Consider the following 19,925-nt stretch of genomic DNA (forward strand, 5'->3'; position numbering starts at 1 on the left):
AAAAGATAGTGCGTCTACAGCACCTGCACTCTGTGCTAAATCCCGCTGCGCCCCATGGCAGAAGCTGGTGTGGGGGCAATCTGGAAAACACATGGGCCTTGGAGGGAGGCCACGGGAGGCATTGGCCAGCTTTAGCCTGAGTGTCAGGGCAAAGGAGCCTAGAGTCGATTGCCTTCTTTGGGTAGCAGAACTGAATGGCTGCTGGAGGGTCAAGCCACCTGTTGCGGGGAGAGCCCTAGCCCTCCTGCAAAAGGTGGCTGCAGCAGGGAAGCAGCAGCAGGGAATCATTCCTGCAACCTTTGTTGTCTTCTCCAAGTCTCATCAGGGACGGGAAGGCCTTGGTGGCAAGCGCCAAGAGTGGCAGCCTCAGACACCAGACCAATATAGGCTGGCTGCTGGAGTCAAGGAACACGGCCAGTTCCAACCAAGCAGCGGTGCTCCTGGTGACCTCTGCTCTTCCTGCCAGGGGGCGGTGGAGGTTTCTTCCCAGCGCACACTGCAGCTTTAGAGGTAAGGCTTTGCTCAGGACAGTGAGAGGGGAGGAAAAGGCTGGTTTGTTTTGTTTTAAACCTGCATGTTAAAGGCTAAGACCCACTTGGTCTTACCTAACCTAGAGTTAGGTAACCTAGCATGCTAACCTAGAGTGAGTATTTTGGCTGCTGGAGCCCCATGTGAGTTGCCATGGTGGTCCCTGGAGCAAACCAAACATGTCCTCTTGCTGGCAGGAACACTGCAAGATATCAGGGGCACAAGCCCAACTGCCGAATTATGCAGCCGCCACAATGTGGACCTGGGAGGGGGCGCACCTCTGTGCTACACCTGGGAAGCATTTTAAAACACTTAAACATGTCTGCAATAGGGAATCACAGGAAACAGGTAGTCTCCTCAACACTCCCTCTTGTTGAAGGTCGTGGCCCAGGAAGAGAGGAAAACCCCCGCAGGAAAGAGAGAGCTACCTGCGCTTGCTGGGGATGACGCCAACCTCGTCCCTCTCGCCATCTGGCATCACCGGCCGTGCCTGCCACCACTCATCATCAGAAGCGTTGATGACATGGAGGATGTCGCCAAATCGGAAATTCAGTCCCTGGCTTGGGAGGCCACTGTCTTTTGTCTTGTCGTAGTCAAAGAGGGCTCTGGAGGCACAAGGGGAGCGCATTTGATGAGTAAGGAAACAAATAATAATAATATTATAATAATTTATTATTTGTACCCCGCCCATCTGGCCGGGCCTCCCCAGCCACTCTGGGCGGCTTCCACAGAAACCAAAAAACACTAAAATATCACACATTAAAAACTTCCCTGAACAGGACTGCCTTAAGATGTCTTCTGAATGTCAGGTAGTTGTTTATCGCTTTGACATCTGATGGGAGGGCGTTCCATAGGGCGGGCGCCACTACCGAGAAGGCCCTCTGCCTGGTTCCCTGTAGCTTTGCTTCTTGCAATGAGGGAACCGCCAGAAGGTCCTCGGCGCTGGACCTCAGCGTCCGGGCAGAACAATGGGGGTGGAGACGCTCCTTCAGGTATACTGGGCCGAGGCCGTTTAGGGCTTTAAAGGTCAACACCAGCACTTTGAATTGTGCTCGGAAACGTACTGGGAGCCAATGTAGGTCTTTCAAGACCGGCGTTATGTGGTCTCGGCGGCCGCCCCCAGTCACCAGTCTGGCTGTCGCATTCTGGGTTAGTTGTAGTTTCCGAGTCACCTTCAAAGGTAGCCCCACGTAGAGCGCATTGCAGTAGTCCAAGCGGGAGATAACTAGAGCATGCACCACTCTGGCGAGACAGTCCGCGGGCAGGTAGGGTCTCAGCCTGCGTACCAGGTGGAGTTGGTAGACAGCTGCCCTGGATACAGAATTGACCTGCGCCTCCATGGACAGCTGTGAGTCCAAAATGACTCCCAGCTGCGCACCTGGTCCTTCAGGGGCACAGTTACCCCATTCAGGACCAGGGAGTCCTCCACACCAGCCCGCCCCCTGTCCCCCCAAAACAGTACTTCTGTCTTGTCAGGATTCAACTTCAATCCATTAGCCGCCATCCATCCTCCAACCGCCTCCAGGCACTCACACAGGACCTTCACCGCCTTCACTGGTTCTGATTTGAAAGAGAGGTAGAGCTGGGTATCATCTGCATATTGATGGACACCCAGTCCAAACCCCCTGATGATCTCTCACAGCGGCTTCATATAGATGTTAAAAACCATGGAGGAGAGGACAGAACCCTGAGGCACCCCACAAGTGAGAGCCCAGGGGTCTGAACACTCATCCTCCCCCACCACTTTCTGAACACGGCCCAGGAGGAAGGAGCGAAACCACTGTATGACAGTGCCCCCAGCTCCCAGCCCCTCAAGACGGTTCAGAAGGATGTTATGGTTGATTGTATCAAAGGCCGCTGAGAGATCCAGCAGAACTAGGAAACAACTCTCTCTCTTTTTTTAAAAATAATGTTTATTGCTTTTCCAGCAGTTACAAAGAAACAATAAGATAAAAAAACAAAAAAGAAAGAAAAGAAAAAAGAAGGGGGGAAAACAATACAATACAATACAATACAATACAAAAACAATTAAAAAAAACATCAAACACATCTATCAGTTTCAACATCTTATCTTTCATTCACTTAATTCCACGACCTCCTCACGCCTCCCTTTTTGTATTCCACTTCTATTAATTATTTCAGCAATTCCTTTCCATCTTCCTCTGTTTTCTGTCCTATAATCGTCTTAATACATTCTAACCTTATTTTTCCCTTTAATACTCTATTACTCTATTTACACTTAATTCCTTATAACATTTCTACTAAAGCCATGTTATTTCATTCCAACACTTTTCTAACATTCATAGTTTTACATTATTTCTATAAATTGTCTTTAAACTTTTTCCAATCTTCTTCCACCAACTCTTCTCCCTGGTCCCGGATTCTGCCAGTCCTTTCCGCCCATTCCATATAGTCCATCAACCTTCATATTTAAAGAGGAACTTTACTTTGTCCTCTACTGATCTTATTTTTATTTTCCTTCTTTGGAAACTGAAAAATAGTCCTTTCCACCTCAATTTCCACCTGAGGATAATTTTATTCCTTCTCAGCAGGGCAACAATATCGCCATAGTTAGGCCAAGGATCCAAAAGATATTTCAAGGCATCTTTAGACAACTCTCACCTTTGTCCCTAGCTCGCCGGAGATCATCGACCAGCGCGACCAAGGCAGTTTCAGTCCCATGGTGAGGCCTGAATCCCGATTGGAAGGGATCCAAATGGTCCGCATCCTCCAGGCGTGCCTGGAGTTGTTCAGCTCAATCACCTTGCCCAAGAATGGTAGATTTGAGACTGGGCGATAGTTGGCCATATTGGCCGGGTCTAAAGATGTTTTTTTTAAGAAACAGTTTAATGACCGCCTCTTTCAGCGGATCTGGGAATGTTCCCTCACAGAGGGAAGCATTCACCACCCCGCAGAGCCCATCGCCCAGCCCTTCCCGGCTTGCTTTTATTAGCCAGGATGGGCAAGGATCAAGGAGACAGGTGGTTGGTTTCACGCGTCCAAGCAGCCTGTCCACATCCTCGGGGGTGACGGATTGAAATTGATTCCATGCAACTTGACCAGACAGAGCTCTAGCACTCTCCCGCCCCGGCCCTGCTCCCACGGTGGTGTCTAGCTCCTTCCGAATATGAGTGATTTTATCTGCAAAAAACTTTGCAAAATCGTTGCAGGAGATCTTGGGGTCTTTACAAGGCCCCGGTGGTAAAGGTGGTTCCGTTAAATTGCGGACCACCTGAAAGAGTCTCCTGCTACTATTTTCTGCAGATGCAATAGAAGCGGTGAAGAAAGTCTTCTTTGCCGTCGCTATCGCCACTTGGTAGGCTCGACGTTGAGCTCTAACCTGTGTCCGGTATGATTCAGAATGAGTTTTCTGCCACCGACGCTCCAGCCGTCTCAGCGATTGTTTCATCGCCCTCAGCTCCGAAGAAAACCACGGGGCTGTCCGGGCTCCATGCAATTGGAGAGGGCGCTTCGGAGCCAGACAGTCGATAGCCCTGGTTAACTCCGCATTCCAGCGGGCCACCAGGGAATCAGCTGAAAGGCCATCAACATGGGCTAAAGCATCCCCTACCACTCTCTGGAAACCGTTTGGATCCATTAAGTGGCGGGGGCGGACCATCCGAATTGGTCCCACCTCCCTGCAGAGGGGAAGGGTCGCGGAGAAGTCCAGTTGCACCAGGAAGTGATATGACCATGGCACTTCTTTTGTTTCACTTTTACTTAGTGTCAGATCACCCATGTCACTAGAGGTGAATACCGGGTCTAAGGCATGTCCATGACTATGAGTTGGGCCCAACTTATTCAGGGACAGCCCCATGAAGGCCATGCTTTCCACGAAGTCCCGAGCGGCCCCTTGTAAGGTCGTGTCGGCATGGATGTTAAAATCCCCTAGGACAACCAAACTAGGTGTCTCCAGGAGAACATCCACCACGACCTGAAGCAGCTTGGACAGGGAATCCTTGGTGCAGCGGGGAGGTCGGTACACCAAAAGGAATCCTGTACTGCCCCTATTGCCCAACTTCCAGAACATGCACTCAGAAAACTGGGTCTTCCCAATAGGACGCCTGATGCAAGTTAATGACTTCCTAAAAATCACTGCAACCCCTCCTCCCCTTCCACATGACCTGGGTTGCTGTGCGTAAGAGAAACCTGGTGGGCAAGCAGCGGCAAGGACAGGCCCATCTGCTTCCTCCAACCAAGTCTCTGTTACACATGCCAGGTCAAGTCCTCCATCCACAATCAGGTCGTGGATGGCAGTGGTTTTATTCATCATTGACCTGGCATTACACAGCAACACCTTCAGGTCATGTGGGTTTCCCCTGTTGATTCCAGTATCCATCCGGTCAAGGCCAGACCCGGAGGCAGGGATAGTCTTCAAACAACGACTAAACCTGCCTCCTCAGTAATGACATGGTCTGGTCTTAGCGTAACTCTGCCTCCTGCCCATGATCACTGAGATCGGATGTCCCAGTGCTTCCCCCCCTGTGGAACTTGTCCCAGCCATCGTGTTGGCTGGGGCCCCACTCCCAGGCAGCCCTGATCCCGCCCCTTAAAAACAAAACACAAACTATACAGAACCAATAAAACAACAAAAAACAAAAACAGAACAATTATACTAAAATTAATCCCCAACCAAATATCCATCCCACCCACCCACCCACAACAAAGGGGAAAAGGAAAAAAAGAAATAAAAATTTAAATTGCCACTGACTGCTTGAGGACATTTTAAAACACATTAACCACTTGGAACAGGGAAGCAATGGCAGAACACTTCCCACACTTCCCCCAAAGTTTGTTCCAAATAAGGGCCTGGGCCAGTTGGAAAAGGCCTTGGAAGGGAGCAGGCCCTGCAGTCCTCCCCACAGCCGATGGTCCCCACTGGCAAGCTGTCATCACTTGTCTCCCTTGGAACTGCCTTGCAGTCAAACTGGGCGGTGGCAGAAGAGGAGCCCCGTCCTTCTCCTCAAGCAGCTCCGCCTTGATGCCGGCTGTGTGTGAGCAAGCACCTCCCTCTCCCCAGGCACAAGGTCTCTAGTGCTGAGCCCCCTTGTGCTCCTGGCTCTCTGCTCTGTCGGAAGGGGTCCAGGAGTCGCCCAGGAAATAACTTACAATTCTCCTCCTAATGCACTCAAGTGTTTAACAAGCCTCGTGGCTCCTCCTAGACCAACACACTCACTGCAGCATCAGTGCTCATAGACCAGACAGAACTCTAGTCTGTGGCAGCTTATGCCATCATACATTTGCTCAGGACCCTTTGTTATTGCTGCAAAAGACAGATCTGGCTATTCCACCTTAGTCATGAGACCTTGTTGTGGTTTGACATTGCTACTTTTAAGTCTATTAACAGCTGCAAAGATGGAAAACCCAAGAGAGAAGAAACCATTTATTCAAAAGCCCAAGGAGTTTCAGAGAAATTTGTCAAGGCATCATTATGAATTAACATGGTCTAGTCCTCCTCTTGCTGATCAAAACCTCAGTCTTATGGACATGAAGCACAGGGTTTAATCTGCACCCTACCAGCACCAGCAGGACAAATAGGCCTGTGCCCAAAGATTTGACTTGAGCCTCCTGTCCTTGCCTGGAGACTTTCACCCCGTCTCCCATGGAGGGAAGAACACTCAAGACCCAGCAGACCAAACAAGGGAGCCAGCAGTCAAGGCAACTGTTCAGCCACTCTGCGAAGAGGGTGCTGGACTAGATGGGCCGGATTCAGCAGGCTCTTCTGGTGTTCCGGATGTCAGCATTTTCATTCTCCCGTTGCTGGATATGTGATTGTTACATCACATGTCTGTGTTTATTTTCCAGGCTTGGAAAGTGTACTTTTGTACTTACTTACTTACTTTCTCTCTTTCTCTTGGAGAAGATGTGTGAGGACGCCATGATTGCTTTTTTCTGTATATATTGCTTAATAAATTACTTAGAATGCCACACCTAAGCTCCACATCATTTCTGCTCTACTCTGCTGGAAGACGCCTGGAGAGGTTTGTCTTGGTCCGTGGTCCCCTCTTTATGTACCAGGCAATGAGAGAATGGGGCAGTTGAGCTTACAGAAGTTTCTGACAGGCAGGTGGCCTCCCTCATCTGCAGCTACTCTGACTGTTCAACAACATCAGCCGCCAACCACCGCCTCTCCTTCTCCCCAAGAGAAAGGCAGAACGCCCCCCTCACCCTCTTGCAGTCAGCTGCCCTTTTGACAAGCCTCCCGACTTCAGCAATGGAGGCACAGGCTGCCTGCCAGTGGCCCTTCCTCAGCAAGCGCTCTGCCCCGGAACCGCTAAGCTGAAAGGCAACTAACCAGCAAGCCCTCCAGTCAGTCACATCACCCTCCTCCACCTCCGTCCATCATGGAATCCCTTTGACCACTGCTAGCTCTCCATAAGCTAGCTTGCCATTCTGGGTGACAGACAAAGGTGCAACCCTGGTCAGCAATTCTGCCCCTTGGGGAGGTCAGAGTGCAACACATGCCTGCAGAACCAGAATTCTGGGAGACACCTGCTGCCCTCCTAGGTGCATGCCAGCAAACCTTGGCAACTTCCTCTGGGATATTCTTGAACTTGAAAATTGCATTCAGCCAAGAAAGCCAATTTTCCCAAGACCATTTGATTGCTCCAAGGTGACTGAGCCAACCACAAAGAAAGCGCCCAGCAAAGCTGCATCCTGTGCAGCCGCCACAGTCTCCGCATCCTCTGAGGAACAAGCCCAGTCACCAAAGAGCAGCTCCTGGGCAAGTCCCACCAACAGGCTCAGAAGGCAACTTACCTGACATAGAGAGACCGCTTCTGGCTTGTCCGCAGGGACCCTGAGCCCGAACTGATGCTGCTGCTCATCATCTGCTCTCGCAAGTCGTGTATTTTAGCTTCAAAACGGCTGTATTCTGACAAACAGAAATGAAAACCAGTCAGCATCTTGGAACCCTACAACAACAACAGCAGCTGCTGCTGCTACTGCAAAGTGTGCTCCCTCCAAAGGCTTCAAGTTCTGCTGTGTTTTCCACAGTCTAGATTTTGTGACAAACGGTGAAGTCTCTCCAGCACTCTTTCTCTCCCTGGCATAAAACCAGAATTTTAACTCTCTGAAAATGTGCACACCACATTTCAATTGAAGTGGCTCAAAACAAAATGGTTTAAACCACAGTATATATAAATCAAAATATGAAAAATAAGCACACACCCAAGTCCCCAGAGCCATGCAGAATTACAATATGGAATTCCAAGACAGACCCAGCACTGCCCAGAATAGGCAGACTTCAGGCTTGCTGGATCTACTCTGCCCTTCGCCAGAAGAGCCGTCTTCACAAGGCAGGACAACTGGAGCACAAAAGGGCATTTTGAGCCTAGGACTGAACTGAGCTCATCGCCACAGTCCGTTCTGGGTTGGCTTTATTCATTTCAGTAGCCTAACGTAGCTTGAGAAAGCTGTTTGTTGTTGCTATTGGTTAACCAGCTGGGAGTCAGAAACCCTCCTTGCCGATCTACTGGCAGATCCCAATTGCCTTCTGCCGACCACCAGCTCAACAAGCTACCCCTACCCCCCAGGTATGCCTGCAGGGAACATGCCTGGCAAACGTCTGGGGGAGAAAATTCCCCTCTCTGGATACCAACCACCAGACCACTGTCTGTGGCAACAAGACAACACCAGAAGCACCAAGGCTGCTTCTAAGCAAGGAGAATCCTTTGCACAGCGTAGCACCAGGGGTTCTGTGAACACTTCCTGGCCAGCCAGCCAGAGCAAGGAGCCGGCAAAGGGCCCTTGCAGGGGCAATTCTGGCAGAGATTTTTTGCAACGACTTGGTTGCCACCTGCAAGAAAACACTCCAGCTGCATCTCCCTCCTTCCTCCCACTCTAATCTGCACTAACTGGATTGCCTTCTCCAGCAAGACAAAGCCCCGACCAGGGGCCCCTGCTAACCCTGGCAGTGCTGCGTTTGCTCGTCTGATCTCATGGCGATCTCTCTACTCACATGCCTCTCTCCAGCTGACGGGTCCAGCCAAAGGAAGCCAAGCACCTTTCACTAAAGCAGCCAGGAAGCAGCAGAACTCACGGCAGCTCTGCTTCCCAGTCCTCCTGGGCAGAAGCCACACCTCCGCCGTCTCTGCCTGCTGCCCACGTGACTCGGATTAAAGCCAGTCCAAGCTGGGAGCACATGCAGAGCAAGGGAAGGGGAGCCCATCAGGACCATCACCTGCTCCAGAAGGTGCAGAGAGGCTTGTGCCAATGGCAGCCTTGGCAATCCTGACTTCCTCCCCACCCTCCCACACAATTGGCTGCAGAGTCCAGATCACGATCCCATCAAAGAGAAACTGGACATCTCTTGAAAGAACACAGTGGTCTCTTTCATACAACGGCCAGAAGGAAAAATCAGCAGTGAAGGTCGTAGGCTTGGATGAAGAAACACAAAGCACCTCTGGGGAAAAGGCAGCCTGGGTGCCGGGAGGGGCTTCCATGCCCAACTCACCCAGCCGCCTGCCTGCCTGCTGCTTCTGCCCTGTCACTCCACGGCCATTATGGAAATGGCACACATCCAACTTGGGCGCATGGCGACAAGCAGCTCCTTCCTTCGCCAGCAGCGCCACCTGCTCTGCTGACAGTGGCTGGACTCCCAGAAGAGCCACACCAAGGGGCCAGGGGCTTGGCAGCCTCCTGCAGGGCAGAGCTTTGGAGATCAGCAAGTGGTGGGAACCTGGCTGGCTCAGACCCTCCTTTCTATGGCACAAGCCTATTTCTCAGGCTCCGGCTTGAAGTGCTATTTGAAAGCAACACTATAAGTAACTTAACTTAGTGCACAGAAAGTTGACTTTTACCTGGGAACTAAAGCTTCCCACCTCCAGCTGGCACAGATAAGCAGAGTAGACGATTGTGATCGGAGAACGGGTGCTGTGCTGTTTTCACTGTAATTATCAGTATGTTCTTAATAGACCTTTTATATTTGTATCAATATATAGTTTTAATTCTATGTTTGTTTTCCAATGATAGCTTCATTCTCTCTGTGTGTTTTTAGCTGTTCCTATTTTATCTGTAAGCTGCCTTGAGCCCGTCAGGGGAAAAGGCAGGGTATATGTCAGGGAAGAGTTACAAGTTTCCAGTTTCTGAGAGGGAGAAAGCATTCCCCAAGGCGGGGAGGAGAGCAGTGAATCTAATAGAAGAGAGGCGCTGCCCAATTTCTGTTCTCATCCTGAAGCAAAATTCGTAACCAGAGGTACTGTTTCTGGGTTAGTGGAGTCTGTAACCCGAAGCATCTGTAACCCAAGGTACCACTGTACTTTAACTTCCGATTCACCGCATTGTACCTTTTACACCTTATTTATCTATATGAACTTTCTTATTTTTTCCATTACTTATCAAGAGTAATTTTTACTTTTATGGTTTCCTTGTAATTCAAGATTCAATCTAAATCTGTCAGGAGATTTGCATTATCACAGTACTTTTTGAGATATTCTTGGAATATTGTCCAATCTTTACTTGTTTTGAACAGTCAACTCTCTGCCTCTGGAAGAGAAGATGTTGGGAGCAAAGGTGTTTCTGTCCCTCTTCAAACGTAGCTCAGTGCAGATTCTGGGAGCTCGTGACCAGGGCCTGCAAACTGGCCTTGCAAACAGGGGGAAGGATTGCTGGAGGAGACTGAAGAGAGTGAAGCCTGTGTCTTTGGGAGCCTGAGGGTGTGGCTGCTTGCTCTGCTGGAGCACAAGATCAGATGGGGAGGAGTGACAGCTGAGAGGAAGCCAGCCTGAGGGAGCAGCTAGCAGCCAGCAGCAGTCAACCTTAACTCAGTGCAGATGCTGGGAGCTTGCCAACAGGGACGTTTGCAAGGGTGTTTAATGGGAGAGTGCAAGGGGGAGGCCCAGAGCGCTGTCTCTCAGTGTGGATAGGGCCAAGAGACATGGAGGGTGAGGGAGCTGCTGCAGTGACCTGCAACACCTGTGCTATGTTTGTCTTTAAACCAGATCTTGAGGGGGAGGGACAAAACACAAGACAAATGTCAAAAGGACACCTGACCCTGGGGATAAGAGCTTCATTGATGCACAGGAGACTGAGGTGGTGCTCTAGAAACCTGCTAAAGGGCAGGAAGGAAATAGCTGCAGGGAATGTCTCATGGTTTCAGTTGTCTCTACACAAATGCACAGAATATGGGAAACAAGCAAGATGAACGGGAGCTTTTAGTACAGGATGGCAAATATGGCCTGGTAGACATTGCTGAAGCCTGGTGGGATGAGACTCATGACTAGAATGTAGGAATTGAGGGGTATAACCTGTTCTAAAGGAAGACCGAACAGGAAGGGAGGAGTAGCAGCATTATATATAAAGGATGCGTACATTTGAAGAAATCCATGACCTGGAGCATGAAAAGCAGATTGAGAGTATATGGGTAAAAACTGTAGGAGAAACAGTGACCTTACTGTCGGTGTCTGCTATAGACCGCCAAGCCAGACTGAAGACTTGGATGGTGCCTTATTAGAGCAGATCAGTATATCTCCTATTTTTGAATGTTTGGTAATCATGGGGGACTTCAACTTCCCCAATAACTGTTGGGACTCACGCCTCTGCCAAGAATGACAAATTCCTCTGTTGCCTCACTGACAATTTTATTTCCCAGGTGGTGGAAGAAGCAGCAAGCAGATTATCTATCTCGGTCCTCACCAATAGGGAGGAACTGATCAACAAAGTGGAAGTACCTGGAAACCTGGGAGAAAGTGATCATGTTCTCCTGGGTTTCAGGATACAGAGGTAAGGGAAAACTGAGTGTACTGCAGTCAGACACACACTCTGGACTTTAAGAAGGCCAATTTCAAAAAGCTGAAGGAGCTACTGGGTGAGATCCCAGGGTCAGAAATACTCAGAGAGAAGGGAGTCCAAGAAGGATGGGAGTTTCTAAAAGGAGAAATATTGACGGCCCAAATGCAGACAATACCAACAAGAAAGAAAAGTGGGGGGCATCGAAGGAAACCAATGTGGCTGCATAAGGAGCTTATGGATGAGCTGTGAGTTAAAAAGGGCAGGTATAAGAAATGGAAGAAAGGGAGTATACACGAGGAGGAGTATACATGAGTAGCCAACAGTTGCAGGGGGGAAGTCAGGCTGGCGAATCCCTTTAGGTCAGTCATTGGCACAGGAACAGGATTCCGCTGCAGATTCCAGGAGCAGGACACATCCCTTGGCCACTTGCAATGTCGACCTCACCTGCCCTGAGCAACTGGCATTGTTCCAGCACATGTGGGGAGGGGGTTGCAGTGTCCTTCTCTGAAACACTAACCCATGGTGGGAAACCAACCAACTCGGGGCTTCATGTGGGCACATTCTGCTCACGTTCAGAGATGTTCTTTCTGCCTGCTGTGGCCAGTACCCTAACCCCCTTCCCCTCCCCCCACGCCTTAATCAACGCAGCTTTCCCCTGCAGGACAGGTGGATTAACTCAGTAATTCACTTGCCTTCTGGACGGTATTGAGCCACTATGGTGACAGCTTGGCCGGCATTTTTCAAGGCAGCAGCTGCTTCTTCGTGAGTTGCAGCTTTGAGGTCTACACCATTTACCTGCAAAACAAATGTAAACACAGAATATTTAGGAAAGCAAGGAGGGACATTGTGCAGAATGTGAAGGCTGGGATCTTTGAGCAGGGGCAGGATGCTGCAGACTCCGGCACCTTCTGCTGACCTATCCTAGACCCTCAAAATTATGCAAACTGCACAGAGAACTTGGTTGGTGGGTGGTTTATAAATATTACAGATAAATACATAAGTAATAAAAAGGCAGTATGGTGTAGATTGTAGAGGGCTGGATTCTAGGACTTGGGAGACCAGGCTCAAATCCCCACCGGGCCATGAAGCTCGTTGGGTGACCTTTGGCCCATCACTGCCTCTCAGGCTAACCTACCTCACAGGGTTGTTGTGGGGAATAAATGAGGAGGGCGAGAACCATGTAGGCCACCTTGAGCTCCTTGGAGAAATGACTGGATAGAATGCAATGAATAACTAAAGCAAGACCTTCCAAGGGACAACCTGTGGACTGAGATGCTGGTGAGACCCAGAACTGTCCCCCTGGTGGTTCCAAGAAGCACACTGCCCCACACTCAGTGCCCCACATGGGCTAGCTACATGCTGCCCACCTTCCTCAAGGGTCAAAAAAACAAGCAGAGTCAGAAAAAGGGAGAGTCCTGCTCTTCCCCTTTCAGTCATCTTACTGAAATTATACGGTCTCCTTTCCTGAGCTCGCCACTTAGATCTGCAGGCCCCCCTGCAAGGATGAAGGAGACAAAGATGCCCTCGCCGTCTTCTCCTCCCACTATGTTGAAGCCAAGCCCTGTGGATCCTCGATGGAGCACCAGCTTCCGTGGCTCCCTGAAAGATGGAGAGAATTCCCGCCATTAGCCTGCCAAGATTAGGGCTAGAACTCAAAACACCTTCTTAGACTTCAGTCAGTTAACAACAACGACAATGGTAATAATAATAGTAGTAGTAATTGTTCTTTTATTTGTACCCCGTCCATCAGACTGGGTTGCCTCAGCCCCTCTGGGCGGCTTCCAACATATATAAAAACATAATAAAGAAAAGAATAAAGAAACTGCCAGTCATGAAACTGCGAGGCTGGTCAGTCAGAAGCCAAGGCTGTCTTGGCCAGACAGGGCCTATGAGGAATATGGTTACCCTTCCTTCTTCCACCTGCCTGTGTCTTGCCCACTCCTCTGTCTGAAGCCGATCCGCCTCCACCAGGTGGACCAGGTCCCTGAGCGGTTCTGCCTGGTGAAGCCTTGTAAGCAAAGAGGAGGGTGTTGAATGGTCACTTTAAACTGTGAAGGTCCATTATTGCTTCACAAGTTGTGTATGTCTTTAAGAGCCAGGGCAAATAAAGAGACCAAGTCTTACAGCTGTGAAACATAGCAGGTGCTGCTGAGTTGTGTTAATCAAGCTGTGTCAGCAATTGGGTATAGTATATAAGGAGCAGCACCTAGCTCCCCTCCCATTACCCTGGGGGATGGGTTGGTGGTTGGGTCTGGTGTGTCGTTGGTGTGTTTGTTTTCTGCTGCTCCAGAGAAGCAGACAAAAGTAAATGAAAGGTAAAGATATGGAAATATTGGATGTGTTTTTAAATGTTTTTTTTTCTTGTTGTTTTGATGTATTGTATTTTTTGTCTTTTTATTTTCGATGTATTGTTTGTTAAATTTTTTATTGTTTTTTTTCTTTTTTCTGTAACTATTAAACTTCTAATAAATATTATTTTTAAAAAAATTACATATCACTTGGGAAGACAGGTGAACTAATGTCAGTGTAGTGGAAGAAGCAAAGATCACCCATGTCAAAGCAATGATTCTTCAGCATCAACTTCATTGGACTGGTTGTGTTGAACCATCAGTGAGTTGTTCCAAGAGCTCTGCTAGCACCAGCTGAATACTCAAGATAAACTCACAACTGGTGGCAGCTGTAACACTAAGCTTTCATGCAGCACACTTGGGAAGCAGGTTAATTGACCAGCTCAAGGAAGGGAGTTGTCGTCATCCATGGGAATGGGATACTAGGCTCCGGGCCTAATTAGAGCAATATCAGCCACCTGTGGGGAAGCTTGGCTGTGGTGGAGATCATGGCCACCTGTGGGCTGCTCTACTGCATCAAGTACATTTGCTCCAGTGCCTGGGGGCAGACAAGCCATCTTCTTGCTGGGGAGTCTGCCCCACAGAGTGCTGGAAACAGGGGCAAGGAGGGAGCCTTCAGACCTTTCGTGGTGATTTCCCCCCCCATAATAATAATAATAATAATATAATAATAATTAATTTATACCCTGCCCATCTGGCTGGGTTTCCCCAGCCACTCTGGCCGGCTTCCAACAAAATATTAAAATACAATAGTCCTTCAGATATTAAGCGCTTCCCTAAACAGGGCTGCCTTCAGATGTCTCTTAAAAGTCTGGTAGTTGTTTTTTCCTTTGACATCTGGTGGGAGGGTGTTCCTCAGGGCGGGCGCCACTACCAAGAAGGCCCTGATCTGTAATAAACCACCAATCAACCTGGTAGCGTGGGAAGCCTTCTTTGGGAATCTAAGTTTCTGAATCCCTGTGAGCCCACCTATGGCTCTGTGGGATAAAACAACTAGGTATGTTGTTCAAATGCCTGATTATCATCTTCCAAAGCAACTACTCTATTCCCCACTTAAGAATGGAAAATGAAATACTAGTGACAACAAAAGATGTTTAAAGACGCTCTCAAGGCAAATCTAAAAAAAAGTAGGACAAACACTGACAACTGGGAATCACTGGCCTGCGAGTGCTTCAACTGGAGAACAGCCTTTACCAAAGGTGTCATAAAGGCGTCATGGACTTTGAAGACGCACAAACTCAGGATGAAAGGGAGATACGTGCTAAGAGGAAGGCATGTTTGGCAAACCCTCGCCATGATCAACTCCTGCCTGGAAACCTATGTCCCCACTGCGGCAGGACGTGTGGATCCAGAAGAGGAGGTGCAGGAGCCTTGTGGGACATTCTGCAAGGGACCCAGCAGCTCCCTACCTGGTGATCTCATCGTCTCCGAGCATCCCTTTGGGGATAGGGGAGTATCTCCCTGGCGACGCTGGCGGAAGGGTCTGTCCCAAGTAGGTTGATGGGCTGATGTGGTTGTCGGCAGGCTGAGAATAAGCTGGGAAGGAGAGAAATGTAGATGGTGAACTCTGTGCAAGTGTCATATGTGGGAACTTAACTTATTGGCACATCAGAAAAAACTGTGCAAACCATTTGCGCTGAAGCCAAAACTTTCAACTCTGCCAGTGCCTCCTTCGTAATGTGTGGGCCAAGCCATCTCCTGCACTCAGGGGGAGGAGACGAAACTGACCTTCTCAACAGCTGGCTGGGGGGGGGGGGCTGGCTTCTTTGGATGGCCATTTAGATGGGCTAAAGTTGTGCACAGGATCCAGTGTTCCTTCAGCTGGACCACAGCTTCCTTGTAAATGCCTGCTGAGTTTTAGGTTATGGCATGCCTCAGTGTGTACCTACAGATGCATCTATCTTAATTTCAAGGAGGCAGCAGGGGATGCTGCCACTGGGTGGAGCTTGGCATCTCCTGCATGCAAAGCTACAGCCCTCCTGGCCCCATCCTGGTTCTAAGAAAAACAACCCTCTGCACAGATACAATGAACTTGGGAGTTGTATCCAATTAAGTCCTTCCTACTCAGAGTAGGTCCATTGAAAATAATAGCCCTAAGTTAGTCATAGCCACTGTTTCAACAGATTTAAGCCTTGTTTTCTCTTAAAAACTAATGAGATGATCACATTTTCCCATATACGGGCCACCTTGAGATTTTGTAATAATTAAGTTACTATTTCTTGAAAATGATTGCTTACGTCATTACATAACCGAAAAAAAGGAAACGGACCAGCAGGCACAGAATCTGAAAATCTCCTTTTACAAGCACACCGTACAAGGTATGAATGCCTCCGTCAAAGGAAGGAGCCGAAGTGCAGTAATGGCCGGTTGCCAGAGAACAACTCACCGTTGGTGATGTCTGGCGGGGCGTAGCTGTCGTTCATGAACATGCTGGTGGGTTTTGCCACTTTCAGGTAAACAAAGTCGGAGGTGTTTTTTAAGGCAGTCACTGCTTCTTCATGTGTCACTTCCTCTAAGCAAACGCTGTTGACCTAGAGAGGGGGGGGGGGGAGACCCAATGAACTCATCCCTAAGAAGTCTCTGACCCCACATGTACAACAGTAGGGAAGGAGCCTGCGCATTGCTCAGAATTCAACCTCCTTGTGTCTAGAAGGGCCTCAGCTGCCCACTCTGCCTGGAAACAGCTTTCACTGGCCTCAACCGGCATGGTCTTTAAAAAAAAGCCAATTTGGGACGTCCAGGAGCAGTGCGTTCAAAGGCGCTCTCAGAGGAAGACAGGGCATTTATCTTGCAGGACCTTGTGCAGGTGTGGTCCCGTGGGGTGCCCCCACAAAATCCTCCTGAAATGGTTACCCACTAACAGTTTCTCAGACTCCCTTCCTGTGAGTTCTGGCACTGAGATCCGCCCTGTTTCTTTTGCTGTGAAGACAGGCACAAGAGATTCCCCACAATCTCCTTATCCTCCTTTGACTTGCTTGCCATTCAACTTTAATAATTATACTACAATCTATGGCCTTTTAAACTATGCAACAGAAAGGAGCAGCCAAGCATACTAGGACTCAATTTCTTGACTTTAAGAAAGCCGACTTCATAAAACTTAGGGAAGTGCTGGGTGAGATCCCATGGACAGTAATACTAAAAGGAAAGGGAGTTCATGATGGCTGGGAGTTTGTTAAGAGGGAGATAGTAAAAGCACAACTTCAGGCAATACCAATGAGACGGAAACATGGAAGGTGCCTAAAGAAGCCAGGGTGGCTATCTAAAGAACTTTTAACTGAGTTAAGATTAAAAAAGAATGTGTACAAAAAATGGAAAAGGGGGGAAACCACCAAAGAGGAATTCAAACAAATAGCCAGCACGTGTAGACACAAAGTCAGAAAAGCTAAAGCACAGAATGAACTCAGGCTTGCTAGAGAGGTTAAAAGCAACAAAAAAGGCTTCTATGGGTATGTTCGTAGCAAAAGGAAGAACAAAGAAACAGTGGGGTCACTCAGAGGAGAAGATGGTGAAATGCAAACAGGGGACACAGAAAGGGCTGAACTCCTCAATGCCTTCTTTGCCTCAGTCTTCTCCGATAAAGAAAACAATGCCCGACCTGAAGAATTTGGAGGAAATGATTCAGCAGAGGAAACACAGCCCAGAATAACTAAGGAGATAGTACAAGAATACTTGGCTAGTTTAGATGTATTCAAGTCTCCAGGGCCAGATGAACTACATCCAAGAGTATTAAAAGAACTGGCAGATGTGATCTCAGAACCACTGGCAGTCATTTTTGAGAATTCCTGGAGAACAGGCGAAGTCCCGGCAGACTGGAGGAGGGCAAATGTTGTCCCTATTTTCAAAAAGGGGAAAAGAGAGGACCCAAATAATTACCGCCCAGTCAGTCTAACATCAATACCAGGGAAGATTCTGGAGCAGATCATTAAGCAAACAATCTGTGAGCACCTAGAAAGGAATGCTGTGATCACCAATAGTCAGCATGGATTTCTGAAAAATAAGTCATGTCAGACTAACCTGATCTCATTTTTTGACAGAATTACAAGCCTGGTAGATGAAGGGAACGCAGTGGATGTAGCCTACCTTGATTTCAGCAAGGCATTTGACAAGGTGCCCCATGATATTCTTGTAAAGAAGCTGGTAAAATGCGGTCTTGACTATGCTACCACTCAGTGGATTTGTAACTGGCTGACTGACCGGACCCAAAGGGTGCTCATCAATGGTTCCTCTTCATCCTGGAGAAGAGTGACTAGTGGGGTGCCACAGGGTTCTGTCTTGGGCCCGGTCTTATTCAACATCTTTATCAACGACTTGGATGATGGACTCAAGGGCATCCTGATCAAATTTGCAGATGACACCAAACTGGGAGGGGTGGCTAACACCCCAGAGGACAGGATCACACTTCAAAACGACCTTGACAGATTAGAGAACTGGGCCAAAACAAACAAGATGAATTTTAACAGGGAGAAATGTAAAGTATTGCACTTGGGCAAAAAAAATGAGAGGCACAAATACAAGATGGGTGACACCTGGCTTGAGAGCAGTACATGTGAAAAGGATCTAGGAGTCTTGGTTGACCACAAACTTAACATGAGCCAACAGTGTGACGCGGCAGCTAAAAAAGCCAATGCAATTCTGGGCTGCATCAATAGGAGTATAGCATCTAGATCAAGGGAAGTTATAGTGCCACTGTATTCTGCTCTGGTCAGACCTCACCTGGAGTACTGTGTCCAGTTCTGGGCACCACAGTTCAAGAAGGACACTGACAAACTAGAACGTGTACAGAGGAGGGCAACCAAAATGGTCAAAGGCCTGGAAACAATGCCTTATGAGGATCGGCTAAGGGAGCTGGGCATGTTTAGCCTGGAGAAGAGGAGGTTAAGGGGTGATATGATAGCCATGTTCAAATATATAAAAGGATGTCACATAGAGGAGGGAGAAAGGTTGTTTTCTGCTGCTCCAGAGAAGCGGACACGGAGCAATGGATACAAACTACAAGAAAGAAGATTCCACCTAAACATTAGGAAGAACTTCCTGACAGTAAGAGCTGTTCGACAGTGGAATTTGCTGCCAAGGAGTGTGGTGGAGTCTCCTTCTTTGGAGGTCTTTAAGCAGAGGCTTGACAACCATATGTCAGGAGTGCTCTGATGGTGTTTCCTGCTTGGCAGGGGGTTGGACTCGATGACCCTTGTGGTCTCTTCCAACTCTATGATTCTATGATTCTATGGTGGGGTATTATTTTCTTTTGTTATTATGGTGCTATTTTTCTGTTATTGCACAGTGCCCTGTGATCTTCAGATGAAAGGTGGTATAGAAATTTAATACCAAGCATCCTAATCTAAGGGTCCAACTGCCGCCCCAACAGTATCCTGCTACTAACACCTTTAAAGGACTTCTGGTTGTTGGTCTTAATGCTTTTAGCAATGTGCTCCTTAAATTCTTCTTTTTTTAAGCATCTTACTGTCTGCTTGCACTTTTTTGGCAAAAGCTTGTGTTCCTTCGTGTTGCAGGATGTGCCTACAAAGTACAGCAGGGAGCTCAACATGAGCCCCCCATTCTATTTTCTGCCACTGCCTGCTGGAAATCACCATCGGGTGGAATCCTGCTTCTAAGCTGCCTGGTTGACCACAGCAGGATGCTGGCCCAGATGGCTCTCCTTTGGCCAGATCCAGCACAGAGCAGCTCTGCTCTTGTTCTCACTGTACTTTTTCATAAAGGCATTACAATGGGGGCAGCTTTATTTTATTGGCTGAAGGGCTTCCTTTGGGGTTTGGCTTCATTTTCATTATTCCTTATCAAGAGCTGTCTTCTTAGCTGTCTTTAACTATGCTGCTATATTATGTAATCCTAATCTCTTAAATCTCCTGTCATTTAATTATCAGGACTGCTTCCATTCCACATTTCCTCTCAGTTATGATGCTCAAAACCATAATCCAAAACAAAGTCCCTTGTTTACAAGCCCAGTTCCAGGCCAGACCCTGGACAGCCTGATTAAATGGCCCTGGCTGGATTCTCCCAGGAATGGCTGAGAGCGGCACAAGGGGCCAGCACATGAGCCCTAGTGCACAGACCTCGGGGTTTTCTATAGTGAAGCATATCTTGTTTTCAGTTCTCTACTGCTGTCTTTGTACATTAGCGCCTCTTCTGTAGACTGAAAGTGGCCTCTTAAGGACTGTCCAGCCCTCCCATGTTTGACTTCCCATATTACAGTGCCATTTAGAGGATTTTCTTAGCTGTGCAAGGTGTTCTGAGTCCAGGGCTCGTTTCCCAGCAAAGAAAACTGGATACATCTGGCTCTGATAAGCCAGAGGCAGTCAAGTG

General features: G+C 48.4%; 2 protein-coding genes across 15 annotated transcripts in view; both read right to left on the reverse strand.

The window, feature by feature from the left end:
* Window positions 1–19,925, reverse strand: part of PIGZ (phosphatidylinositol glycan anchor biosynthesis class Z) — a 113,068-nt gene that overhangs the window by 59,755 nt on the left and 33,388 nt on the right. The gene's annotated exons all lie outside the window — the stretch shown is intronic.
* The window catches only part of DLG1 (discs large MAGUK scaffold protein 1), a 93,104-nt gene that overhangs the window by 13,654 nt on the left and 59,525 nt on the right, over window positions 1–19,925 (reverse strand). For all 14 annotated transcript variants that reach the window (XM_083442024.1, XM_083442023.1, XM_083442022.1 and 11 more), the window contains 6 exons: window positions 15,994–16,138; window positions 15,017–15,143; window positions 12,702–12,858; window positions 11,952–12,054; window positions 7,288–7,402; window positions 957–1,133 (listed from right to left, as the gene is read on the reverse strand). In XM_083442024.1, coding sequence (XP_083298150.1) covers window positions 957–1,133; window positions 7,288–7,402; window positions 11,952–12,054; window positions 12,702–12,858; window positions 15,017–15,143; window positions 15,994–16,138 — 824 coding nt within the window. The remainder of the gene's footprint in view (window positions 1–956; window positions 1,134–7,287; window positions 7,403–11,951; window positions 12,055–12,701; window positions 12,859–15,016; window positions 15,144–15,993; window positions 16,139–19,925) is intronic.

The sequence above is a fragment of the Podarcis tiliguerta genome, assembly GCF_965153285.1.
Source record: "Podarcis tiliguerta genome assembly, chromosome: 5".
In the NCBI taxonomy this organism is placed as follows: Eukaryota; Metazoa; Chordata; class Lepidosauria; order Squamata; family Lacertidae; genus Podarcis; species Podarcis tiliguerta.